At 29.4% G+C, this 19,413-nt stretch overlaps 4 protein-coding genes and 1 long non-coding RNA gene across 10 annotated transcripts; 3 read left to right on the forward strand and 2 right to left on the reverse strand.

The window, feature by feature from the left end:
• The first annotated feature begins 371 nt into the window (after positions 1 to 371).
• Positions 372 to 6,259, forward strand: Sobp (Sine oculis-binding protein). Of its 4 annotated transcripts, none has more exons than XM_076523326.1 (5): positions 372 to 838; positions 1,544 to 1,900; positions 3,780 to 4,140; positions 4,214 to 4,422; positions 4,502 to 6,259. In XM_076523326.1, exons 2-5 carry the CDS (start codon positions 1,742 to 1,744, stop codon positions 5,798 to 5,800), a joined length of 2,028 nt encoding a protein of 675 aa, XP_076379441.1. In that variant the 5' UTR covers positions 372 to 838; positions 1,544 to 1,741; the 3' UTR covers positions 5,801 to 6,259. The 4 variants fall into 4 exon arrangements, with proteins under 4 accessions (XP_076379441.1, XP_076379442.1, XP_076379443.1 ...); XM_076523327.1 differs by having other exon boundaries at positions 1,698 to 1,900; XM_076523328.1 differs by having other exon boundaries at positions 372 to 741; positions 1,710 to 1,900.
• Positions 6,260 to 6,773: 514 nt separating this feature from the next.
• Positions 6,774 to 8,609, reverse strand: LOC117227283 (uncharacterized). 2 transcript variants are annotated; one of them, XR_013033776.1, is made up of 5 exons: positions 8,300 to 8,609; positions 7,867 to 7,979; positions 7,659 to 7,792; positions 7,460 to 7,585; positions 6,774 to 7,380 (listed from the first exon to the last, which is right to left on the reverse strand). It is a non-coding gene; the product is annotated as an uncharacterized LOC117227283 (long non-coding RNA). The 2 variants fall into 2 exon arrangements; XR_013033775.1 differs by having other exon boundaries at positions 8,246 to 8,607.
• Positions 8,610 to 9,179: 570 nt separating this feature from the next.
• On the forward strand, positions 9,180 to 12,849 carry LOC117227298 (ribonuclease H2 subunit B). Of its 2 annotated transcripts, none has more exons than XM_033482421.2 (5): positions 9,180 to 9,263; positions 11,044 to 11,282; positions 11,400 to 11,685; positions 11,787 to 12,004; positions 12,078 to 12,849. In XM_033482421.2, the coding sequence occupies exons 2-5, from the start codon at positions 11,121 to 11,123 to the stop codon at positions 12,168 to 12,170; spliced, it is 759 nt and encodes a 252-aa protein (XP_033338312.1). In that variant the 5' UTR covers positions 9,180 to 9,263; positions 11,044 to 11,120; the 3' UTR covers positions 12,171 to 12,849. The 2 variants fall into 2 exon arrangements, with proteins under 2 accessions (XP_033338312.1, XP_033338311.1); XM_033482420.2 differs by lacking the exon at positions 9,180 to 9,263 and adding an exon at positions 10,344 to 10,868.
• Positions 12,850 to 13,088: 239 nt separating this feature from the next.
• On the reverse strand, positions 13,089 to 14,919 carry bys (Bystin). Its single transcript, XM_033482419.2, has 3 exons — positions 14,691 to 14,919; positions 13,598 to 14,523; positions 13,089 to 13,527 (listed from the first exon to the last, which is right to left on the reverse strand). Exons 1-3 carry the CDS (start codon positions 14,832 to 14,834, stop codon positions 13,299 to 13,301), a joined length of 1,299 nt encoding a protein of 432 aa, XP_033338310.2. The 5' UTR covers positions 14,835 to 14,919; the 3' UTR covers positions 13,089 to 13,298.
• Positions 14,920 to 15,749: 830 nt separating this feature from the next.
• Mcm7 (minichromosome maintenance 7) lies at positions 15,750 to 18,966 on the forward strand. The gene is made up of 10 exons (XM_033482418.2): positions 15,750 to 15,961; positions 16,070 to 16,278; positions 16,355 to 16,518; positions 16,615 to 16,795; positions 16,862 to 16,999; positions 17,070 to 17,255; positions 17,338 to 17,551; positions 17,635 to 18,112; positions 18,234 to 18,385; positions 18,446 to 18,966. The coding sequence occupies exons 1-10, from the start codon at positions 15,922 to 15,924 to the stop codon at positions 18,859 to 18,861; spliced, it is 2,178 nt and encodes a 725-aa protein (XP_033338309.1). The 5' UTR covers positions 15,750 to 15,921; the 3' UTR covers positions 18,862 to 18,966.
• The last annotated feature ends 447 nt before the right edge of the window (positions 18,967 to 19,413 follow it).

Consider the following 19,413-nt stretch of genomic DNA (forward strand, 5'->3'; position numbering starts at 1 on the left):
AGGTTTAAATAATGTCGAGGAATTAAAAAACCTGTGAAAGATTTAAACAATATCTATAAATTAAAATATCCTTCCTAATCGGGCTGTCAAGTTCTTCCAGTCTACATATATAATTTTATCAAAATCCGTGATTTCAAGTGTATACATTATAAATTGTGTTCATGACTTTTATATAATTTTTCATCATTCTACAATTAACATCAAGATCTTCTCGCGTATCTGCTCGAGAATTTTAGTGCCTTATCGCAATGAATATCTCATGACGACTAGAATTCTTAACCAGATCTCTTTACATCAATTGAAATATTGATCAAAAATAAAAATATTCATTAATTTCGATTACATTTAACTTCATCGCGCAGTATCTTTAATTTCGTGATTACAAAAATTTTGAAGTATTATCTGGAGAACAACTCTCTTTTGCAAGCCGCGGGAATTCACGTTTAGTCTACTTTCAGCGCTCGTAGGTGTAACATGTCAGTTTTTATCAGCTCCGACTTTAGACGAACGCGAACAGTTTGAAACGTAGCAAACTCAGATATTTTTATACCGTGAACCTACCGCCAGTCTTCCTCGGGAATCCGTCTTTAAGCCCTCGGAAAAAGTTGGCGTTACCAGTCATCCTGAACGTTGAAAGAAGTGTCCAAGCAAAAGGCAGATTGCTTCCTCTTTTTCTCCCGCGCATCGAGATCGAATCTGCATTCGAAAAATCATTTGAAATTCGAAAAGAAATACTTCGAAGTACGTGAGAAAATCACACCATGTGATTCACGAACCAAAAGCGCACTCCTAAAGATCCATTTAGAACTTTCAGTGTACTTTTCGTTCATCCAGTGACGTGAGTTTTATTCACCGAAAAATAAACTATTTAAATATTAAACCAACGAAAAGAATACGATTTCTACGATTTATTTGATGCATCAACGACGGATTGATGCGTTATTGATCGTTGAGTGATTGTTCGGATAGTGAAATTCTATTTAAAAAAAAAATAACAAATTTTCTTGTTATATTGGTGAGAAGGAGGAGATACTAGACAGAGTTATTTATGTGATCTATTTTCACACAAGTTGTGTTACCTTAGTAGCCTAAAAATATCTGTGAAATTTGATTAGGCATAGCTTGATGGTTCAGTATTACCTACTCGAATATTTATACCTATTTCAAGTGGAAAAGCTTATTCGAAGCATTTTTATTATTCCTTCCTACTGCTCGAATTGCAAATTGCAACAACAGTACACGTAATACATTTCGTAATATAAATTCGTCAGAATATGTTCCTATTTTATAGATTTTTGAAGAACCATTATGAAACGGCGGTAGTTTATTACAAATCTATATGTGTAATTACTAATTTTTTTAAAATCCGGATTGTACCGGAAATTTATTCCTATCATTGAAATTTTTATTGAATTAAAAATAAAATGACAATTTCACTACGCGTTACAGAGGATTTTATTGTTTATTTTTATTTATAAATTCACATGTGCCAGATATGCATACAATTTCTAGCTTACTAATAATAATCATTCATATAATTTAGATCGGAATTAAAATGAAGTGAAATTAGTATACAGTGTATGTGCTTCACAGTCAATAGGATAAATACTATTTATTTCAAATTTAACTACCGGTATTTTAACTACCGTTAATTTACTTCAACTTCTTGTGCGAATGATAAAATTAATTTATTTGAGGTTTTACCGAAGGTTAATTTGGAATTCGCGCGTGAAATCTCGTAATGGACAATAGACCGGTCAAATCATTTACAAAGAAGTTTAAAGAAAACACGGAAAAAATAATTTCAAAGTTGTCAGAGGATCATGGCGAAAAGCATTCACACGGAAAGATTTCTACACCAATTAAGATTAAAGAGGAACAAGCTACTGTTGAAATTCAGGTAATATATATATATAATATATATACTAGTATACTATACTAATATATATACTATCTAGTATAATATATATATATATATATATATATATATATATATATATATATATATATATATATATATATATACTAGTATACTATACTAATATATATACTATCTAGTATAATATATATATATATATATATATATATACAATAAAAAAAATCGTTTTTAACTATGTTTTAAATAATTAATAATATTTATATTTTACTAATTCGTAAAATGGAAAATAGTTTCTCATTTTTAATTTATTTATATAAAAATAATTGCACCCTTCATAATTGCAGAACATTAACATTAATAACGAACTTCAATGACACACTTCTATATTGATTTGAATGAAATCCGTAATTAACATTTCAATTATAGATACAAATTAATGTACAATTATCTGTTTCTAACAGTGAACTGTTTCCAATTAAGGATCATAAACAGTAATTAATCGTGCGTCTCGTTGTAATTTTATATCCGTACAAAAATGATACCAATTATTGTACGTTATGTATTCTCTACGATCTTTCATACTCTACAAATGAATTAATTTAATTTATATTTACTGTATGGATTGAGCAAATAATGTTTATGTTCCGTTCATTTTAATTATACATAAAACGAAAACGTATAAGAAAAAAAGCATTAATTAATGATAAGCATAAAAAATACAATTAAGTATTTCCATACGAGTAACATAAGAGCAACATATAACCTTTATACCATTAAAATGTAATTTAATCCATTTTACCATATTCCACTGTAATTGACGCGGCTATCCAATTGCATTTGTTATCATTTTCCGTCGAAAATATTTGTTCATGTATATCATAAAATGTAATTATGGTTGATATAAAATTATCGACGACGAAAGCAACGCATAATCATAAATATATTATATTATTTAAACTTTTACATTTTCTAACAATGCAATAATCATTAACATCGAATTAAAAAGAAATTATTTAGTACGAAAAATATTGATCAATCGACCGTGTAGATAGATTTATGAAATTAATTAGAAAGTTTATTTTATTCTATTTATTTGTATATTCTATAAATGTATAAAATTTGAAATGGGCTGAAATAAAAAGCATTCCTACTTTACACTTACTTTAAAGTTTGCAAAGAAATTTTTACGTAAATCAACTTTTGTAAACGTCGATATAACTGACATTAAAAATTCAAAAAAATAAAGAACTTTTATATTATTATGAAATTTTTAAGAATCTCTTTTATAAATAATACATATGTATACTAAATTTCATGAAATTCTCTACAACGTGTACATACGATGTAATAATAGGAGCAACGAGTTTCAAATTACTCTTTCCCGCTTGATTTAATTAGAATCATAATAGACAACATTACACTTACTACTCTCTCTTACTCTACTACTACTCTTCTCTACGGTATCATTCTTTATTATAATGAATACGTATGAATGTTACAAATGAATTTATTTATATTTATATTTGTTAGTAACAATTCATAAGACTTTGCTAAATATACTGTTGTAAAAGAAAAATGAATAATTGAAATAAAAAACATATGATAGCGGAAAAACGATGTTGAAAGTATTAGAAATATTTTTTCCTTTTACACGCGCACTATTGACATTTTTATAATCCTAAAAAGAACATGATGAAAGGGGTGCAATTAATAATTTTAATATCGCAATTTTATATCTATTGTTACTTTAAAATAAATTATACACTACGATTATATAACGTGGTATAATTGAATCAGTATTTTATCGTTTATTTCATACATTACAAGGAAAGAAAAAAACGATTTAATTATTCTATTAAACAATTACGTGTAATATATTTTTTATTGCATGTCATCTTAGGAATATGCAGCGATTACAATGAGTGAGTTGCTGGGATGGTATGGTTATAACAAAGTGGATAGCGATTGTACAAGAAGTTTAAATTTAGATCATTTTTCGTCTTCATCTCGTGCAAAAAATAATCAAATGCTACAAATGAAGTCAAACTTCATTTCAAATAAAGAGAAACCAAAGTCACCACTACCGCTTATTACCACCGATTCACCCAGTAACGGTTCCAATGTATCTCTACAATATTCTGCAAACAATTTAACAGCTGCAAGCGAACAAATACCATCAACTCCATTATCACTCAAAAAAGAGGCAGTCGATTATACAAATAGTGTCTCATATAATAACTTCTCAAGTTCCATTTGCTCAGGTAAAGAAAAACAATTAGATTGTACAGGATTAATAACGTACGGTTGCTTTTAATATTCTCGTATGTCTTACAGGTGACGCATTTTGCTCTTGGTGCGGTCGAATTACTGAAACATGTAAATCAGGAAGAACGAATTCGCTTTCTTGCAATTCGATAAACGCTTTGGGACATTTTTGCAGCGAGGCTTGTTCCGCAGCTGGTAAAAAAGCCGTTTTTAAGCGTACGAAAACTTGTAATTGGTGTAGGCACATAAAGAATCCAATTAGCTATGTTGACTTTCAAGTATGTCGAGTAAGACAATTATTTTTGACAATTGTGTCGTAAACGGTGTTCAGTTTTCAACTAATTGCACGATTTTTAGGACGGTGAAAGTCAACTTCAATTTTGCAGCGATAAGTGTTTAAATCAATACAAGATGAATATCTTTTGCCATGAAACACAAACGCACTTAATGCTTCATGGTTTAAACACTGTTTCTTGTCATGATACAGAAAAAGATAATTTAATAACACCAGAGCTTTGGTTTCGAAATTGTCAATCGCCGATAGGTAGTAGTTCCACGGAGAATACATTTGCAGCAAATGAACATGCGGTCTCTAATTTATCTTCGCATGACAAATCAGAAGAAAATGAAGAGAATGAAACCGAAAAATCAATAGAAGCTTCTAGAAAAATGATAAGAAAGAGAGATTCATTTTACATCGAATTATGTTCCAAAGCTGGTAACTATAACGGAAACAAAAAGAATGTTCATACTGAAATCAACGAAAATGATATTAATGAACAAGATAAAAAACAATGTTTTGTAAATGAAGACAACAGATTCTGTCATTGTCTAAATAATCAAAATCATTACATTGTAAATTGTTCTCGGCAAAATACTTTGAATTGTAATAATTTGACAGAGAACTGTAACTTGATAAATGTTATTAATTGTGATTCACATACTCATGGACACAACAATATACATGTAAAAGACATAAGAGTTTTACAAGAAGAGAAAAAAGACACTACATCGGAAAATATAAGTTCACCGCGCCCGTTTACAAATGCATCTGTATCTAAAATAGAGCATGACACGCCATTGCCGCCTAAATATCTTACAAACAAATTCAATCGGGCAACACATAAAAAACAAATTAATACTTCTACAAGAAGATCACCCTCCATACAATCTAGTCAAGCTGAGTCATCTATTCATACATTAACTTCTAACCATCTGCCACCTGTTACTGTTCTTGTGCCATATCCTATTCCTGTGCCCATACCTATACCAATTCCTGTTCCTATACCAACACCAATTCTGAATAAATTTATGGTCGATGAACAAAAACTATCTATAAATACCAAAGACATAAAATATAAAGATACAAAATACAATGAATCAGTAGAAAATAAATGTTCCATGCTTCAAGAATCACAGTTATGTAGAAATACACATACAAATATGTCTGTGTCAGATGAACCACAGCGTGAAGCTTCGACAAAACTTTGCGTTTCATTGAACTCATCTAGTATTAACAATAAAAATAATAATGGTATACAACTATTTAAATACAGTGAAAAACCACCAAGGAAAAGGAAACATTTAAATGAAAATATTAATTATGAACATAAGGAGCAACAATTGAAAAAAAGGAATAAATCTATAGCTACTTAAAAAAATATAATATAGAAATGAATAGTTTCTATGAATAATTCTTCAATTCAGCACAGTTAATTATAAAAGTAATTTCATAAAATATTTCCTGAGAAGCATTTTATAGTTGATATACAACACATTTAGAATTTTTATTGAATGTAATATTCAATTCCATAAATGGCAATAGAGACAATCGCAATGACTTATTGAACAACCTAATAGTACACTCGCAAATAAATATTTCAAAAATTCCATGAAGTAGAGAAAACATTATCAATTAAGAGTAGTATTATTTGCCTTTAATATTTTACTGTATAAAGACACGTAAATGCTTTTAATTTCTTATGTAAATACTCTTACATAAATACTGCTGTAAGTATCGTAACAACAAATGTTTCACACTAATTATTGTTTCGATATATTGTTACACATATTATAGAATACATTCAATATCATTTAGTAAAACTGTAATTATTATTTCAATGTAATCTCTAAAATTATTTTAAATCCTACAAACTGTACATTATTTAATAATTTATAATAATATGCTCTTCAAATATTTCGCTTTTTTTATAATTTTATATACAATCTAATTTAAAATCAATGGTATAAGAGTTAAATAATAGTGGTAAGAAGAAATGCTTATTAATGTATTGTAATATATAGAATAAATAAATTATTTTATTGATATAACAACGTTCCATTAAAGAAATTGCCAATAGATCCATTAACATATTTTACTATTATATAGTTTACTTAATTCGAAAAACTGGAATTGAACAGTGAAGAAGAAGTCGTAATAAAAAGCGTCATAAAAAAATGCGATGAGAGAACATTGAAGAGAAAATTACTTCGTCCAATAGATCAGCCTTCAATCCATATTGCTGATTATATTGTTTTATCAGTAGCAGAAGTCGGCGAAATATATTATAACAGATTGAGGATGTTCAGAATGACAAATGCTCCTCGTCTGTCACATATGGACTCACAATTAATTTATAAGAAAATTAATTTATTTTTGTCTTATAACGTTCAATAATAGGAACATTACATATTTATGCTTATGTTTTTTAAGTTTAACAAGAATTGTAAATACTGTAAATGAAGTACATACACTTCTTATGTATATAAATTATTGTAATTACAAGACATAAAATTTTCTGAAATTATATAGCAAATTAAAGCAAAAAGTTCTGTGCGCTAAAAGAAATAAAGAATTACTTTTTAATTTTGGACTTTGAGGAATTACTTGAATGTTAATTCTGTTGCTTTAAACAACTAGATTGTGTGTTACAATCCTTTTTGATAAGTAATGTTTGCTTTTAATTAATTTATAGCATCGAATGAGATAGAGTACAGATCTTATATATTAAGAGAATATTCTTCGAGGTTTTAGCTTCAGTGTGATCCTCGCTGTCAGTTTCCCTAATAGATCTTTTTCTTTTATGTAAACTATCAGTATATAATTTTTTATGTAAATTTCCCTCTGCTTTATTTCATAATTGTGCTAAATGTTCACTACTTCATCATCTACTACTACATCATTCGCTTCCAAATTCTGGCTTTCCACTTGACAGTATCTAATTGATGAGTATCCACTGCAGAATTCATAAAATTATAATCATACAATACGTTTAAAATGATATTTGTATTAATAAATAATTATCATATACATACTTATTTTTCTGAATAGTTAATAGAAGCCTCTATTTTCACTTGATTCAGCTTAATTTTCACTTTTCATCATGACTGATTACAACCAGTTGAAAATTCTTTCAATATTGTGATCGCAATTTGACAACTCTGTAATGTAACACAACATTTAAGATTTATGTATTCAATTAAACTGATGTTAGTACTAATGATTACTACATACATGGCTAATGCATTTGCCAAATCATCTGCATTTTCTTGATCCAAATTTGTTGTTGATTCATCCAGGACAAGAATTCTGCGATCTTTATAGAATGTCTCTGTTAAGGCAAGTCATACAATTATAGATGTTAAAACCTGAAATTAATATTCTACAAATGAACAGGATTTATTGTTTTTAACAAGTATGTTTCTGCTAAAGGAAACTTTACTCTCTGTCCAGCACTACAGTGTATGATCAGCATCACCTATAGATTTGATAGCGCTGTGTAAGAATTTCTTCTCCTAATGAAACCTTCTAGTACTCTCTTCTCGGTTTTACTACCTATTATAACAAAATTAATTAACACAACTTGCGATAAAGAAAAACTTTCAAAGCATAAATATTAAGTAATCCACTTTTACGTAGATGTTAGACATGTACCAAGTACGTATAAACATCCGCGAAAATCATGTTTTTCCATACTTTAATAAAATTTTGACAATTAAATCAAAAACTGTTTTCAAGGTTTATTTTCCATATTTATCAAAAATACTAATCAAAATTAATTAAAAATTATTGCTTAACAAATGCAAAAAATATTTAATTACCTAAAGTTAAGAATGAATTTTTAAATATTCTTAGTGAAAATTTCATTGCAATACCTCCAATGGTTCAGAAGTTATAAGAAAATTATAAGAAAATACATTTCTCGATCTAGAGAATATTTTTATTTGAATTAAGTTTCTTTTTCATTCCTAATAGAAAACAACAGCTACACATCTCTAGATAATACCATTTATACATATAACAAAATCTGTACAGCTGATATCGACCTGCTGAATCCATAATGTTACGTGACTACCCTGGCTTTAGAATTCACAATTTGAATTACCGCTTTTAAACCGCCATATTGAATTTTAGTTCGTCCAAGTTTGCAGCTACTTCAGATGGCAGTCAAAACAGTAACCCAAAAATTTACTAAGAGACGAGCCCTCTAATTGTTTGGTGGCAATAAACGTGTACAGCGCGAATATTTAAATGATAGAAATAGTATTTATGAAACATGTACTACAGAAATACGATATAGTTTACATTTCTACTAATTATGTAATTAGTGATGGTACATATATAGCAATAGTGCTATACATTTTTTCTTGCAGATGGATATATTTACGACGTTAATAAATTTATAAGCTTTATAATGGCAGCATTCTTTTTAGGCCTTGGCAAATATAACAGTTCACAATATTTTAAATTTAATATGTATTTGTATGTATCTTTCATTTTGTAATAACATCTTTCAATACTAATAGAGACATTGTTATATTGTACACCGTAGCAAAACTGCAGGCAACATCGAGGCCACGAGGGATACGCCTTCAGGATCCGTATGGATCTCAAGTCTGTACCGTCAGTAAAGCAGGGAAGAAATCGCTTGAACGCTTTCGCGCAAGCATCAATAGTTTTCGTAAGGATATAACGCGGCAACAATGTACTTTTAAAAGCTGGCAACGCTGTAAATTTAGCCATCTCAGGCACATACTTTTCTGTGTGCAGTTAGATATAGTTCACTAGTTGACCGTTCCATTTAGGTAGAGTCCGCTGTCGTACCAAGTTCAAGTTCAGGTTTGCTTTATTTAAAGGGACAGTCTTATCCTTTCAACATATCATTCTTACTACAATCTCACTACTTCGTTTTCTCTCTGTATACAAATACTATTTTATAGTTTTTCAACACAACATAACATAACATACTCTTTGGCTTAAAGTGGAACAAAAATAAAGAAATACAACATTTTTTTCTTAAAATTAATAATGCTTATATATACATGTGGTATAAATTGTAGACCGTTTTGTAACATTATCTTCTTATATAATCATAAACCATTCTACTATAATTTATATCCTTTACTTTCTATCGTACCATAGCATTTTCTACAGAGTCGGTAATTCAGACCCTAAGACAAAAAAAGCATTGCATGCAATATCTGTACGGATCCCAAGTCTGTGCAACAGTTTAAAATACTAGTTCGGTAAAACAGCGAACTTTAGACCATGAAAGTTCGTAAGGTGTTAGATCTATTCTTGTGTTTCGTCTATGATTTCACATTTGTACTTTTATAATTAAATAACTCTACCTTTGTAATGAACACATATGCATTTTATGCATTGCCCTTAATTCCTCTTGAAATATTGAACTATTAGAACATTAAGATGTTGGAATATTAAAATGAAAGCAATCATGCAATCACTGCACTCAAAATTGCATATGTACGTTATATGCTATATATGTACATATAAGTTTAGATACTGTAATCCAGTCACAGTAAGTATGGATATATGTATGTATATGCTTCACTATCCGGTGATGCTTATAAGAAATAATCATTAAATATTTTAATTATATAATTATCCTTACATACTGCACCGTTCATATGACAATTATAAAAATCTTTCAAAAGATTGTTAATAATTGTACATACTAATATTAATACTAATTGTAAATTTGTTTCTAATGTATTTATTATTAATAATCAATATAGGTAGATAACATCAAGTAAAAAAACATAGTTTACATTGTACGCACGTTTTAAGAACAACAGAGAAAAAGATTTAAAAAATATTTTTCGTGATCGCATTTTAATATGTATATAATTCGTAAGGTTCGTCAACAAAGTACATGTAGAAGATATCCCGCGCGTGATGAAGATATTAAAAAAATTGAATACATATGTTTTTATCGATAGAAGTTATAAGCATTGTAGTTTAAATCTTTCTCGCCAGAGCACGATTTTGGTACATTTTTCTTTTTCAAAAGATGGCTCGTTAGCGCGGCAACGCCTCTTCTCGGCCCAATTCTCCGATCATCGACCATTCACTGACATTCGACCACACATCGAGATTTCAAATGTTATCCTCCACAACACTGGCGGCATGTCGCGTTTAACGTGTTTCTTTAACAAAAAAGATATACAGCCTGATATATTAAGATTAACGTGTAATAAAGAATTAAACGCTGGTTCTTTTACCAAAAATGGCTGATTTCTAAATTTGTTTTATATATACGTATTAATACATGGTGAAAATTGTATAGATAAGTAAATAACCTAACGTATTATCGATCGTGTAAAACGCGCGTAAATATGCCGCGTACCAAAGCATCACCAAAAAAGTGCGTCAAAACAACTAACTCATATCCAGGAACAAATACATGGGTTTTCCTTATGAAAGGTGTTTAAGTTAATAACAATCATTTGTGCTTTCGAATTTTTGTGTTATGTGCTTGTCGTATTATTCACATATTTACCGGTGTTTTCTAAGACTTCTTTAAGAGTTATGATTAATTTTGCTTGTTTAAGTGTATTTAATGTATTTCCTTTCAATAAATTTATTGAAAATGTTATAGGTGATGGTTTGAGTAATACAGATGGAGGCATACCTGATGTGATTAAATTGAGGCATCCAGCTACAAACCAACCTGCTATGTTCGTGTTTAGTCCAGGCAATACAACAGTGCAAGAAGTTTTAACATTTGATGAGAACAAGAGATCATGGTTTATTGATGATAATGTAAAGTCCGATGGAAAAATGCATTTGTCCACCCCTATTGATCCAATATTTTTAGTATTGCCATATTTACGCAAGGTAAGTTCATAATTAATTTTTAACGGACCACACATTTGACTACAAAGTTACAATGAACAACTAATTTTGCACATAGCAACCTTGAGTATTAATTTATTTTCAATTTCATACTTGTAGACTCAACAAGCGCAACCGTTTGATCAATGTCTATGGGACGAAGATTTTCCAGAGACATCTCGTCTGTCTCAGTGTCAGAACTTAAAATTATCATTAGTTGCTGATCGCAAAGGAGATGAATCATTGCAAGCTTACAAGTTTAATGAAGAAAAGACATTAACTTGGCTACAGAAGAAGGTGGAAAGAGTAATTGATGTATTAAAACAAAAAGGTATTCATGTATCACAAGGTGCTATTAGTGCTACTTATGTTAAAAGTATTAAACTTGAAAGTGCTTCAGAAGCAGGTAAGTAACAATTAACATTTCATATGTTTCAAACTATATTAATTGTCTAATAAATATTGAATGTAATTATAACTAATATGTGTGTTAATTATTTTTTTTAGAATATTTAAGGTATGCTCATGGTATTGTGTCGGAGTATCTCTCAGAAGACTTATCTAAAAAATTAGCGCAGCACTTAAATATATCAGATGAAACAGAAAATAAGAAGCGAAAGTTAAGCAGTCCTCATGATAGCGAAGAAAAAAGGTCGAAGAAAGATACAACAGAAAATGAATCAATATTAAAACCGAAAGCAGCTGATCTATCCAAACCAGAAAAGGTAATTTCCTTAGTAAGTATGAATATTTATTCATACCACATATATGTTTGTTTTAATAATTTAATAATTATAGATCCAAAAACCCACTATCGGTAAAAAGGAGTTAGCCAGGCAAAAGGCAGCAGCTGGATCTAAAAGTATTACCAATTTCTTTAAAAAGAAATAAAATATATAAACAACTGTAAAAAGTAAACATTACAAATTTAAAATTTTGTGTACTGTAATGTGTATATATGATTTATCATAGGGATCTGTAATAATTGTTATCCAAGAATAGAGTCAAAATACTTTGTTATAACCTAGACATATTTTTAATTGCTGTTTAAATAATAGAAAAACGATCTTTTTATACTTTATTTGTAGACACTTTTATATTGCAATTTTTCTATGTTTAAATATCGAAGGCATTTATTTTAAATAATGATTGTGTTTAAATTTTACTTATAGATAAAATATATTGTAATTTATAAAGATGTGGGAATACTTAAGCATATATGTTAATTCACTAATATGTCCCTTGACATTAAAATCGTACTGTTTATTCTTTATAAGTGCTGTTTGCTGTAAAAGTGGTATAAATCCGTTATAAAACTGTAAAGATATTTTGACTATTACACGTCAATTTGTGACCGACATCATTATATTTTTATATTATTTATTATAATTATTAACTTTCCAGAAGTCGGATTTATATCACTTAAAAAATAAATGGCTCAGTTTGTTTTTCACAAACTAGTTTTAAATATTACGGCTGTTATTTTTTGTATATTTAGTGTTAAGTCTAAATGTTATTTAACTACACAAAATATTGGAAATAAAACTATAGAGAAGTGATTTTAACAAGATTTATAATTGAATCATTTGTGGAAAGATAAAACAGTTTCTGCGAAATCCTTAACAAAAAAAAAAAATGTCATTAGAAATTAATTTTTAAGTTGTAAATTTTGGGTCTTTTCTTTCAAATTTGAATTTTGACTCGGAGCATAAAATTTGGAGACTATTAAAATAAAATAAAGAAAAAATACAATGTTTGAACGAAAAGTGATTTTCATTCAGATTGAAGTTAATGTAACAGACTCATATGTTTATTTTAATTACATTTTATTTGTATAAAACAACTTTTTACAAATGTTATGAATATAGAATTTTAATTTATGAAAGGATCCTAAACACTTGCGATTAATAAACCTTTTTAGGAAACGTATGTTAGGAGAATCTTTGTTTTATTAAAGATTAATAAAACAATATTATAAATTACATATTTCATAATATAAACTTTTATAAAGTTAAACTCTCAGCAAACCATTGGTTCTGGTATAGATTCAGTAATTTCTAAATCCCTACATTTAGCATGTTGTAATTCTCTTCGTACTTCGGGGGTGATTGAATGATGAGATTGCTTTTTTAATAATTCCAATAAAGCCTCTTTTTGTTCCGAACTGATATCACTCTTATAACGCTGTACAAATGTTAGTAATGCTTGATGCCATAAAACTGGTAATTCTCTGGGATCTCTCTTAAACCTATAGAAAAACTTATTATTAAAATACAATAATAACTATGATTATATAACTGAAAACAGACTAGCGTTACCTCAAGAAATGAAACACTAGACCATCTATGACTCTGTATGGAAGTGCATACTTTTTATCTAGAAATATTCTGAGAAAAATACTATTTGCTCCTGTGTAATCCATTTCTGCAATCTTTAATACTGCTGCAGAAGAATGTAAAATTGGAATTGAATTCTTAGCAATTACAGATCCAATAATAACAGCTTCTCTTAATGTACAGGTTCCAGATTCTAATAATGGAAGTAAAATCCCTTTCATAAAACCAGCAGGTTTAAATAATGCCTTTCGTAATGCTTGATATAGATGAAAGTTTAATCTCTTATATTCTGCTAAGTCATCTCTAATTCGTGGTAACAATACCAAATTATAAAACCTTTGTGCCATCTTTTCTTTAAGATTAGATGCAAATATTCTAGTAGCTTGATACATTGCTGCAGCTGACCACTTTGGTGGATCTGTAATATATAATATTTGTTCCCAATTCCTTAAGGTGGGTACAATTTTAAATGCTTTAGGTAATTTTCCACTGCGATATTTTACTAAAACATCTCGAACACCTTCATACATTGATTTTACTCGTGGATCTAACTCTTGCATTTGCATAGAATCTACTTCTGAAAATTGAGTTTCAATTTCTGTTTTCTTTTCTGTTAATTTTTCTAATATTATGTCAGCTAATGTTCTCATTGGTGCAGCATCTTTAGACATGAACATTTGTATAGCACGCTCGTCTTCTTCATTAATTACAATGTTTTCGTAAAACTTCGAATTATCATGTTCGTTATCACTAAGTTCTTCTTCTGTATCGCTAAATTCTGGATCAAGTTTTACTGTCGGTTGCTTTACTGATTTTTTTGTCATTCCTATTCCAGACTCTTCCTCTATTTCAATCTGTTGTTTCCTGGCTTGAGACAAAATCTTCTTTGTAAGAGAAGAATCCACAAACTATAAAACATAATTACATTATATTAACGAGTAAAATTAAAATTAATTTATGACTTATACATATTAAGTTGAAATACAAAAGTAATTATTATTCTATTTAATAAAATGTGAAAATAATATTCATATGTAATATTTTTTTGCATTGTGTAAAATCATAAACATCTAACCTTTTCATCTTCATCATCTCGAATTCTGATTTTATGCCTATTTTTTGGTTTTACTGTTTTTTCATCTTCCATTTGATCTCCCAATGCCATTTTTAGTTGTTTTGTTTCACCTCTGGAAACTTTCACTTTCTTCGCTTTTCCCATTTTCTTAATTTAATGTTGTTTGAAAAGTTAACTGAACCATGTGATGTAAATCCTAAAATCTTAACCTCCTATTGGCATGCATGTGTGCATACATATACAAGTTGCATACCGTCATCATGTATACATGTAATGAAGTACATACGTAAGTATATGTATAGTATTTCCACATGTATATAATACATACATATGTAAATAATATTTAAAATTGTATGATATATATATATATATATAGTTTAAATTATTTAAATTAAATAAGTAAAATTTATATGTGTGTAATATGTAGTATTTCTCTTATGCATATCTGTACTTCAGACCATATATAGAGTGTCTCAAAATTATGTTATTTCCGAGAAATGAGAGATTCCTGAAGTCATTTGAAGTAATTTTTTCCTTAGCGTAAATACAATCCATGGCATTGTTTACTAGTTATTAATAAATAACAGTGACCAATGAGAAACGTGATCAGTTGGCACAAAACGGCCAATGAGCAGAACTGGGCTTCGACCGCTCATTGGCTCAGCCGTCTTGTACCAGTTGAGCTCACCTCTCATTGGTCACTGTTTTTCGTTAATAACTCGTAAACAAAGCCGCTAAGGCTTTGGAAAAATGTACTAAACTAATTTACAAACTAAGGAAAAAATTACTTCAAATGGCCTCAGAAATCCTTCATTCCTCGGAAGTAACATAATTTTGGGATATCTTGTATGTATCATCTAAAGTCTAAGGTATGTATAATACATTTTAATACTAATTTTTACTAAAGATTCTGCTTTATTATACTTTTAACATTCTTATATATTCTAAGTGATAAAATTTGACGAACTATTCAATTGTTAATTGGAACTTATTTTTCGATTTTTGAATTTTAGTCAACAGAATTATCGATTTACGTATCGATGTGTTGTAAACTTCCGGTTTGGTTTAGGCGGGAAGAACACATCGACCGAGGACCGAAAATGAGACTTAGGTGTATGTAATAACTTCATAACTGGTAATAACAGTCGCTTTTGATATTGTTGTACAGTGGGTTTTAAGAGAGGAATAAGAAATTCAATTTTAGAGTACTTCTACAAGTAATATTATAAAAATGGTATCAAAAATATCAAAGGATTATGCAAAAGTTAGGGGTAAGTATTATTTGACATTGTAATATCAAGAATTTCAACTGCTGGTAATATTATTATTAAGATTTAAATGTGTGTGATATATTGCTTAATATTTTTTTATTGTATTAGAACAACTGAAAACTTTCTTGACGGAATTTATTGTAATGGATAAGACAACTGGTGAAAAATTATTCAAATATAAACAGCAACTCACTAATATTGCTCATCGTGAACAAGTGGAACTTACAATAGAGTTAGATGATGTTCATGAATTTGATGATGAATTAGCAGAATCAATAACAAGTAATACTCGAAGATATGTAAATTTACTTTTGGATGTGAGTATATATTTCCTATTGGAACATTATAAACATTTGATTACGAATTAAAATATGTATTTTTATATGTACATAGCTCATTCAGGAAATGTTGCCTGACTTTAAAACAAAATCTGTACCACCAAAAGATGCTTTAGATGTGTATATCGAACATAGATTATTGATGGAAAGTCGTAATAAACATCTTGGTGAACAACATGATTCAAGAAATAAATATGCACCAGAACTTATGAGACGCTTGTAATATTATTATTGATCATTTAATTTTATTCTAATGTGCATGTATGTATATCATTCATAATATTTTCATTAATTTTTATTTTATCTCCATTTTAGTGAAGTATATTTCAAAGATTTTGATGCAGCGAAAGCATATTCTGTGAGGGACATTAAAGCAGATAAGATAGGAAAACTAGTTACTGTACGAGGTATAGTAACAAGATCTAGCGATGTAATGCCTTTACTTGTTGTTGCTACATATACATGTGATCAATGTGGTGCTGAAACATTCCAACCAGTAAGAAGTTAAAAACTCTTGATGTTATAATACTAAATAAACTTTAACTATAACTGACATTTTCAGGTACAATCTCTTAAATATATGCCAATACGAATATGTCCCAGTGATGATTGTCGTATAAATAAATCTGGAGGTGTATTAGAAATGCAAACAAGAGGATCAAAATTTGTCAAATTTCAAGAAATAAAAATACAAGAACATGTAAATTTTGAATCGATTATTAATTATTAATTATTTAATTATTTGATAATAATTGCAACAATTATTATAGAGTGATCAAGTTCCTGTGGGTCATATTCCACGTACTTTAACAGTGTATTGCAGGGGTGAAACAACAAGAAAGTGTTTACCTGGAGATCATGTACTTATTACAGGTATTTTCCTACCAATCATAAAATCAGGATTTAGTGCTAGAGCTGGAGCTGCTCTTTTGAATGAAACTTATCTAGATGCACATGTATGTATTTATAATTTGCAATATTGTTCGTTATGGCTTTTTATATAACTGTAAGTAAACATGTAAACTTTGAATGGTTTAGAAAATCGTTTGCCTTACTAATATGCAATCTGCTGATGATACTACTGCTGAATTGACTGACGAAGAATTGTCTTTATTAATCGAAGACGATTTTTATGGCAAATTGGCTCGTTCCATAGCTCCGGAAATTTATGGGCTTGAAGATGTTAAAAAAGCGCTGTTATTACTTCTCGTTGGTGGGACGGATAAACATCGAGAGGACATTAAAATCAGAGGTTGTTTTAGATATATTTATAATTAACGTTGCACCAGTGTTTCTTTTTTGTTCGTTTCTTTTCAATGTGTTTGTTATTTACAGGAAATATTAATATTTGTTTAATGGGTGATCCTGGAGTTGCAAAATCTCAGTTGCTTTCATTTATAACAAGGTTGGCGCCGCGATCTCAGTATACAACTGGCAGAGGTTCTTCGGGAGTTGGCTTAACTGCATCAGTTATGAAAGATCCTTTAACTGGTCAAATGATGCTTGAAGGAGGGGCTTTGGTATTAGCTGACGAAGGTGTTTGTTGTATTGATGAATTTGATAAAATGGCAGACGCAGATCGTACAGCTATCCACGAAGTGATGGAACAACAAACAATATCTATTGCCAAAGCGGGAATTACGGCTCGTTTAAATGCAAGAGTTTCTATATTAGCCGCGGCAAATCCTGCATATGGCAGATACAATCCAAAAAGAACAGTTGAACAGAACATTCAGTTACCTGCTGCCTTACTATCTCGGTTTGATCTGTTATGGTTAATTCAGGATCGAGCTGATCGTAGCAATGATTTAAAGTTAGTAAATGATACTGCATATGATTTACATTTCAGGACATTCTAAAGTTAAATGATTCGATAAGAACAAGAAATTAAATTTTTGTATAAATATTGATTTTAACAAAGGTATATTTTTCAGAATGGCTCAACATATAACTTATGTTCATCAACATTGTATTCAGCCTCCCATGGAGTCGCAAGCATTAGATATGAATTTAATCAGGAAGTACATCAACTTGTGTAAAACGAAGCAGCCTGTTGTCCCCGAAGATTTAACAGAGTATATAGTTGGTAAGTATAATTGCTTATATGATAACGTTGACGATATTATTTATACATAATAATTTTTAGAATCCTATGTGGAAATGAGAAGGGCGGCTCGCAATAGTCAGGACAGAACATTCACCTCTGCACGTAACTTACTGGCTTTATTGCGTTTATCTACTGCATTGGCGCGTTTAAGATTAACAAATACTGTTGAAAAGGCGGATGTAATGGAGGCGAATAGATTGATCGAGATGTCGAAACATTCTATTAATTATTCTGAAATACTGTCGACGAATACAAATCAGAATCCAATGAACCGAATTTTCCATCTCATTAAGGAATTAGCCGGTGACAAAAAAACTGTTAAAGTATCAGACATTTTAGAACGGTGCACAAACAAAGGATTCAAGCCTGATCAAGTCAATGACTGTATCGAAGAATACGAGGCCCTAAATGTGTGGCAAGTGAATCAAACAAGAACTCAAATTACATTTATTTAATTATTTATCCAAATGACTGTACATAAAATACTTGTTATACTGCTTTCGACGGTATTCCTACATTTTTATCTATTTCGATGAATAAATTTCGTACTTTATTAGTAATATCGTATTTGATATTTCCATAACAGCTCCTAAGGAATCTTTTATAATACATTCACGGATTAAGTGCATTTTGGATATTCTATAATGTTAACGATTATAAAGCTTCTCGATAATAGTGACACCACTAAGTCGGATCTGGATCAAGCTTAGTGTGCGATTCTGTTTTAGGAAATTATGCATACATATATTGCACAATTATAATACAAAAATCAAAAAGTTTGGAGTTCTCAAAACTGGAACCATTTTACCAATACATTACTTATATATTTATCTAATTATATTCAATAAATAATTTGATTCGATCGAGATTTCACAAGGTTCCAGATTCGAGTTTCGCTAATCTAAAAATCAGGTTTCGAGCTATCTTTATAAATAATACTTCCTCATTAAGTAAATGAGTGGTTGTGGTTGAGACTGTAGGTGTAGAAGGCAGTGATCAGTGGCGAC

The sequence above is a fragment of the Megalopta genalis genome, chromosome 6 (genome assembly GCF_051020955.1).
Source record: "Megalopta genalis isolate 19385.01 chromosome 6, iyMegGena1_principal, whole genome shotgun sequence".
NCBI lineage: Eukaryota > Metazoa > Arthropoda > Insecta > Hymenoptera > Halictidae > Megalopta > Megalopta genalis.

Bases quoted from the DNA above. Each gene is read 5' to 3' on its own strand.
- Mcm7 (XM_033482418.2), top strand. From the start codon at position 15,922: ATGGTATCAAAAATATCAAAGGATTATGCAAAAGTTAGGG. The intron at 15,962-16,069 runs GTAAGTATTATT...TTATTGTATTAG, and splicing joins GGATTATGCAAAAGTTAGGG to AACAACTGAAAACTTTCTTG. The intron at 17,256-17,337 runs GTATGTATTTAT...TGAATGGTTTAG, and splicing joins AAACTTATCTAGATGCACAT to AAAATCGTTTGCCTTACTAA.
- LOC117227298 (XM_033482420.2), top strand. From the start codon at position 10,781: ATGCCGCGTACCAAAGCATCACCAAAAAAGTGCGTCAAAACAACTAAC. The intron at 10,869-11,043 runs GTGTTTAAGTTA...AAAATGTTATAG, and splicing joins ATGGGTTTTCCTTATGAAAG to GTGATGGTTTGAGTAATACA. The intron at 11,686-11,786 runs GTAAGTAACAAT...TATTTTTTTTAG, and splicing joins TGAAAGTGCTTCAGAAGCAG to AATATTTAAGGTATGCTCAT.
- bys (XM_033482419.2), bottom strand. From the start codon at position 14,834: ATGGGAAAAGCGAAGAAAGTGAAAGTTTCCAGAGGTGAAACAAAACAA. The intron at 14,524-14,690 runs GTTAGATGTTTA...TATGTTTTATAG, and splicing joins GAGATGATGAAGATGAAAAG to TTTGTGGATTCTTCTCTTAC. The intron at 13,528-13,597 runs GTAACGCTAGTC...GTTTTTCTATAG, and splicing joins CTAGTGTTTCATTTCTTGAG to GTTTAAGAGAGATCCCAGAG.
- Sobp (XM_076523326.1), top strand. From the start codon at position 1,742: ATGGACAATAGACCGGTCAAATCATTTACAAAGAAGTTTAAAGAAAAC. The intron at 4,141-4,213 runs GTAAAGAAAAAC...TATGTCTTACAG, and splicing joins CTCAAGTTCCATTTGCTCAG to GTGACGCATTTTGCTCTTGG. The intron at 4,423-4,501 runs GTATGTCGAGTA...CACGATTTTTAG, and splicing joins TTAGCTATGTTGACTTTCAA to GACGGTGAAAGTCAACTTCA.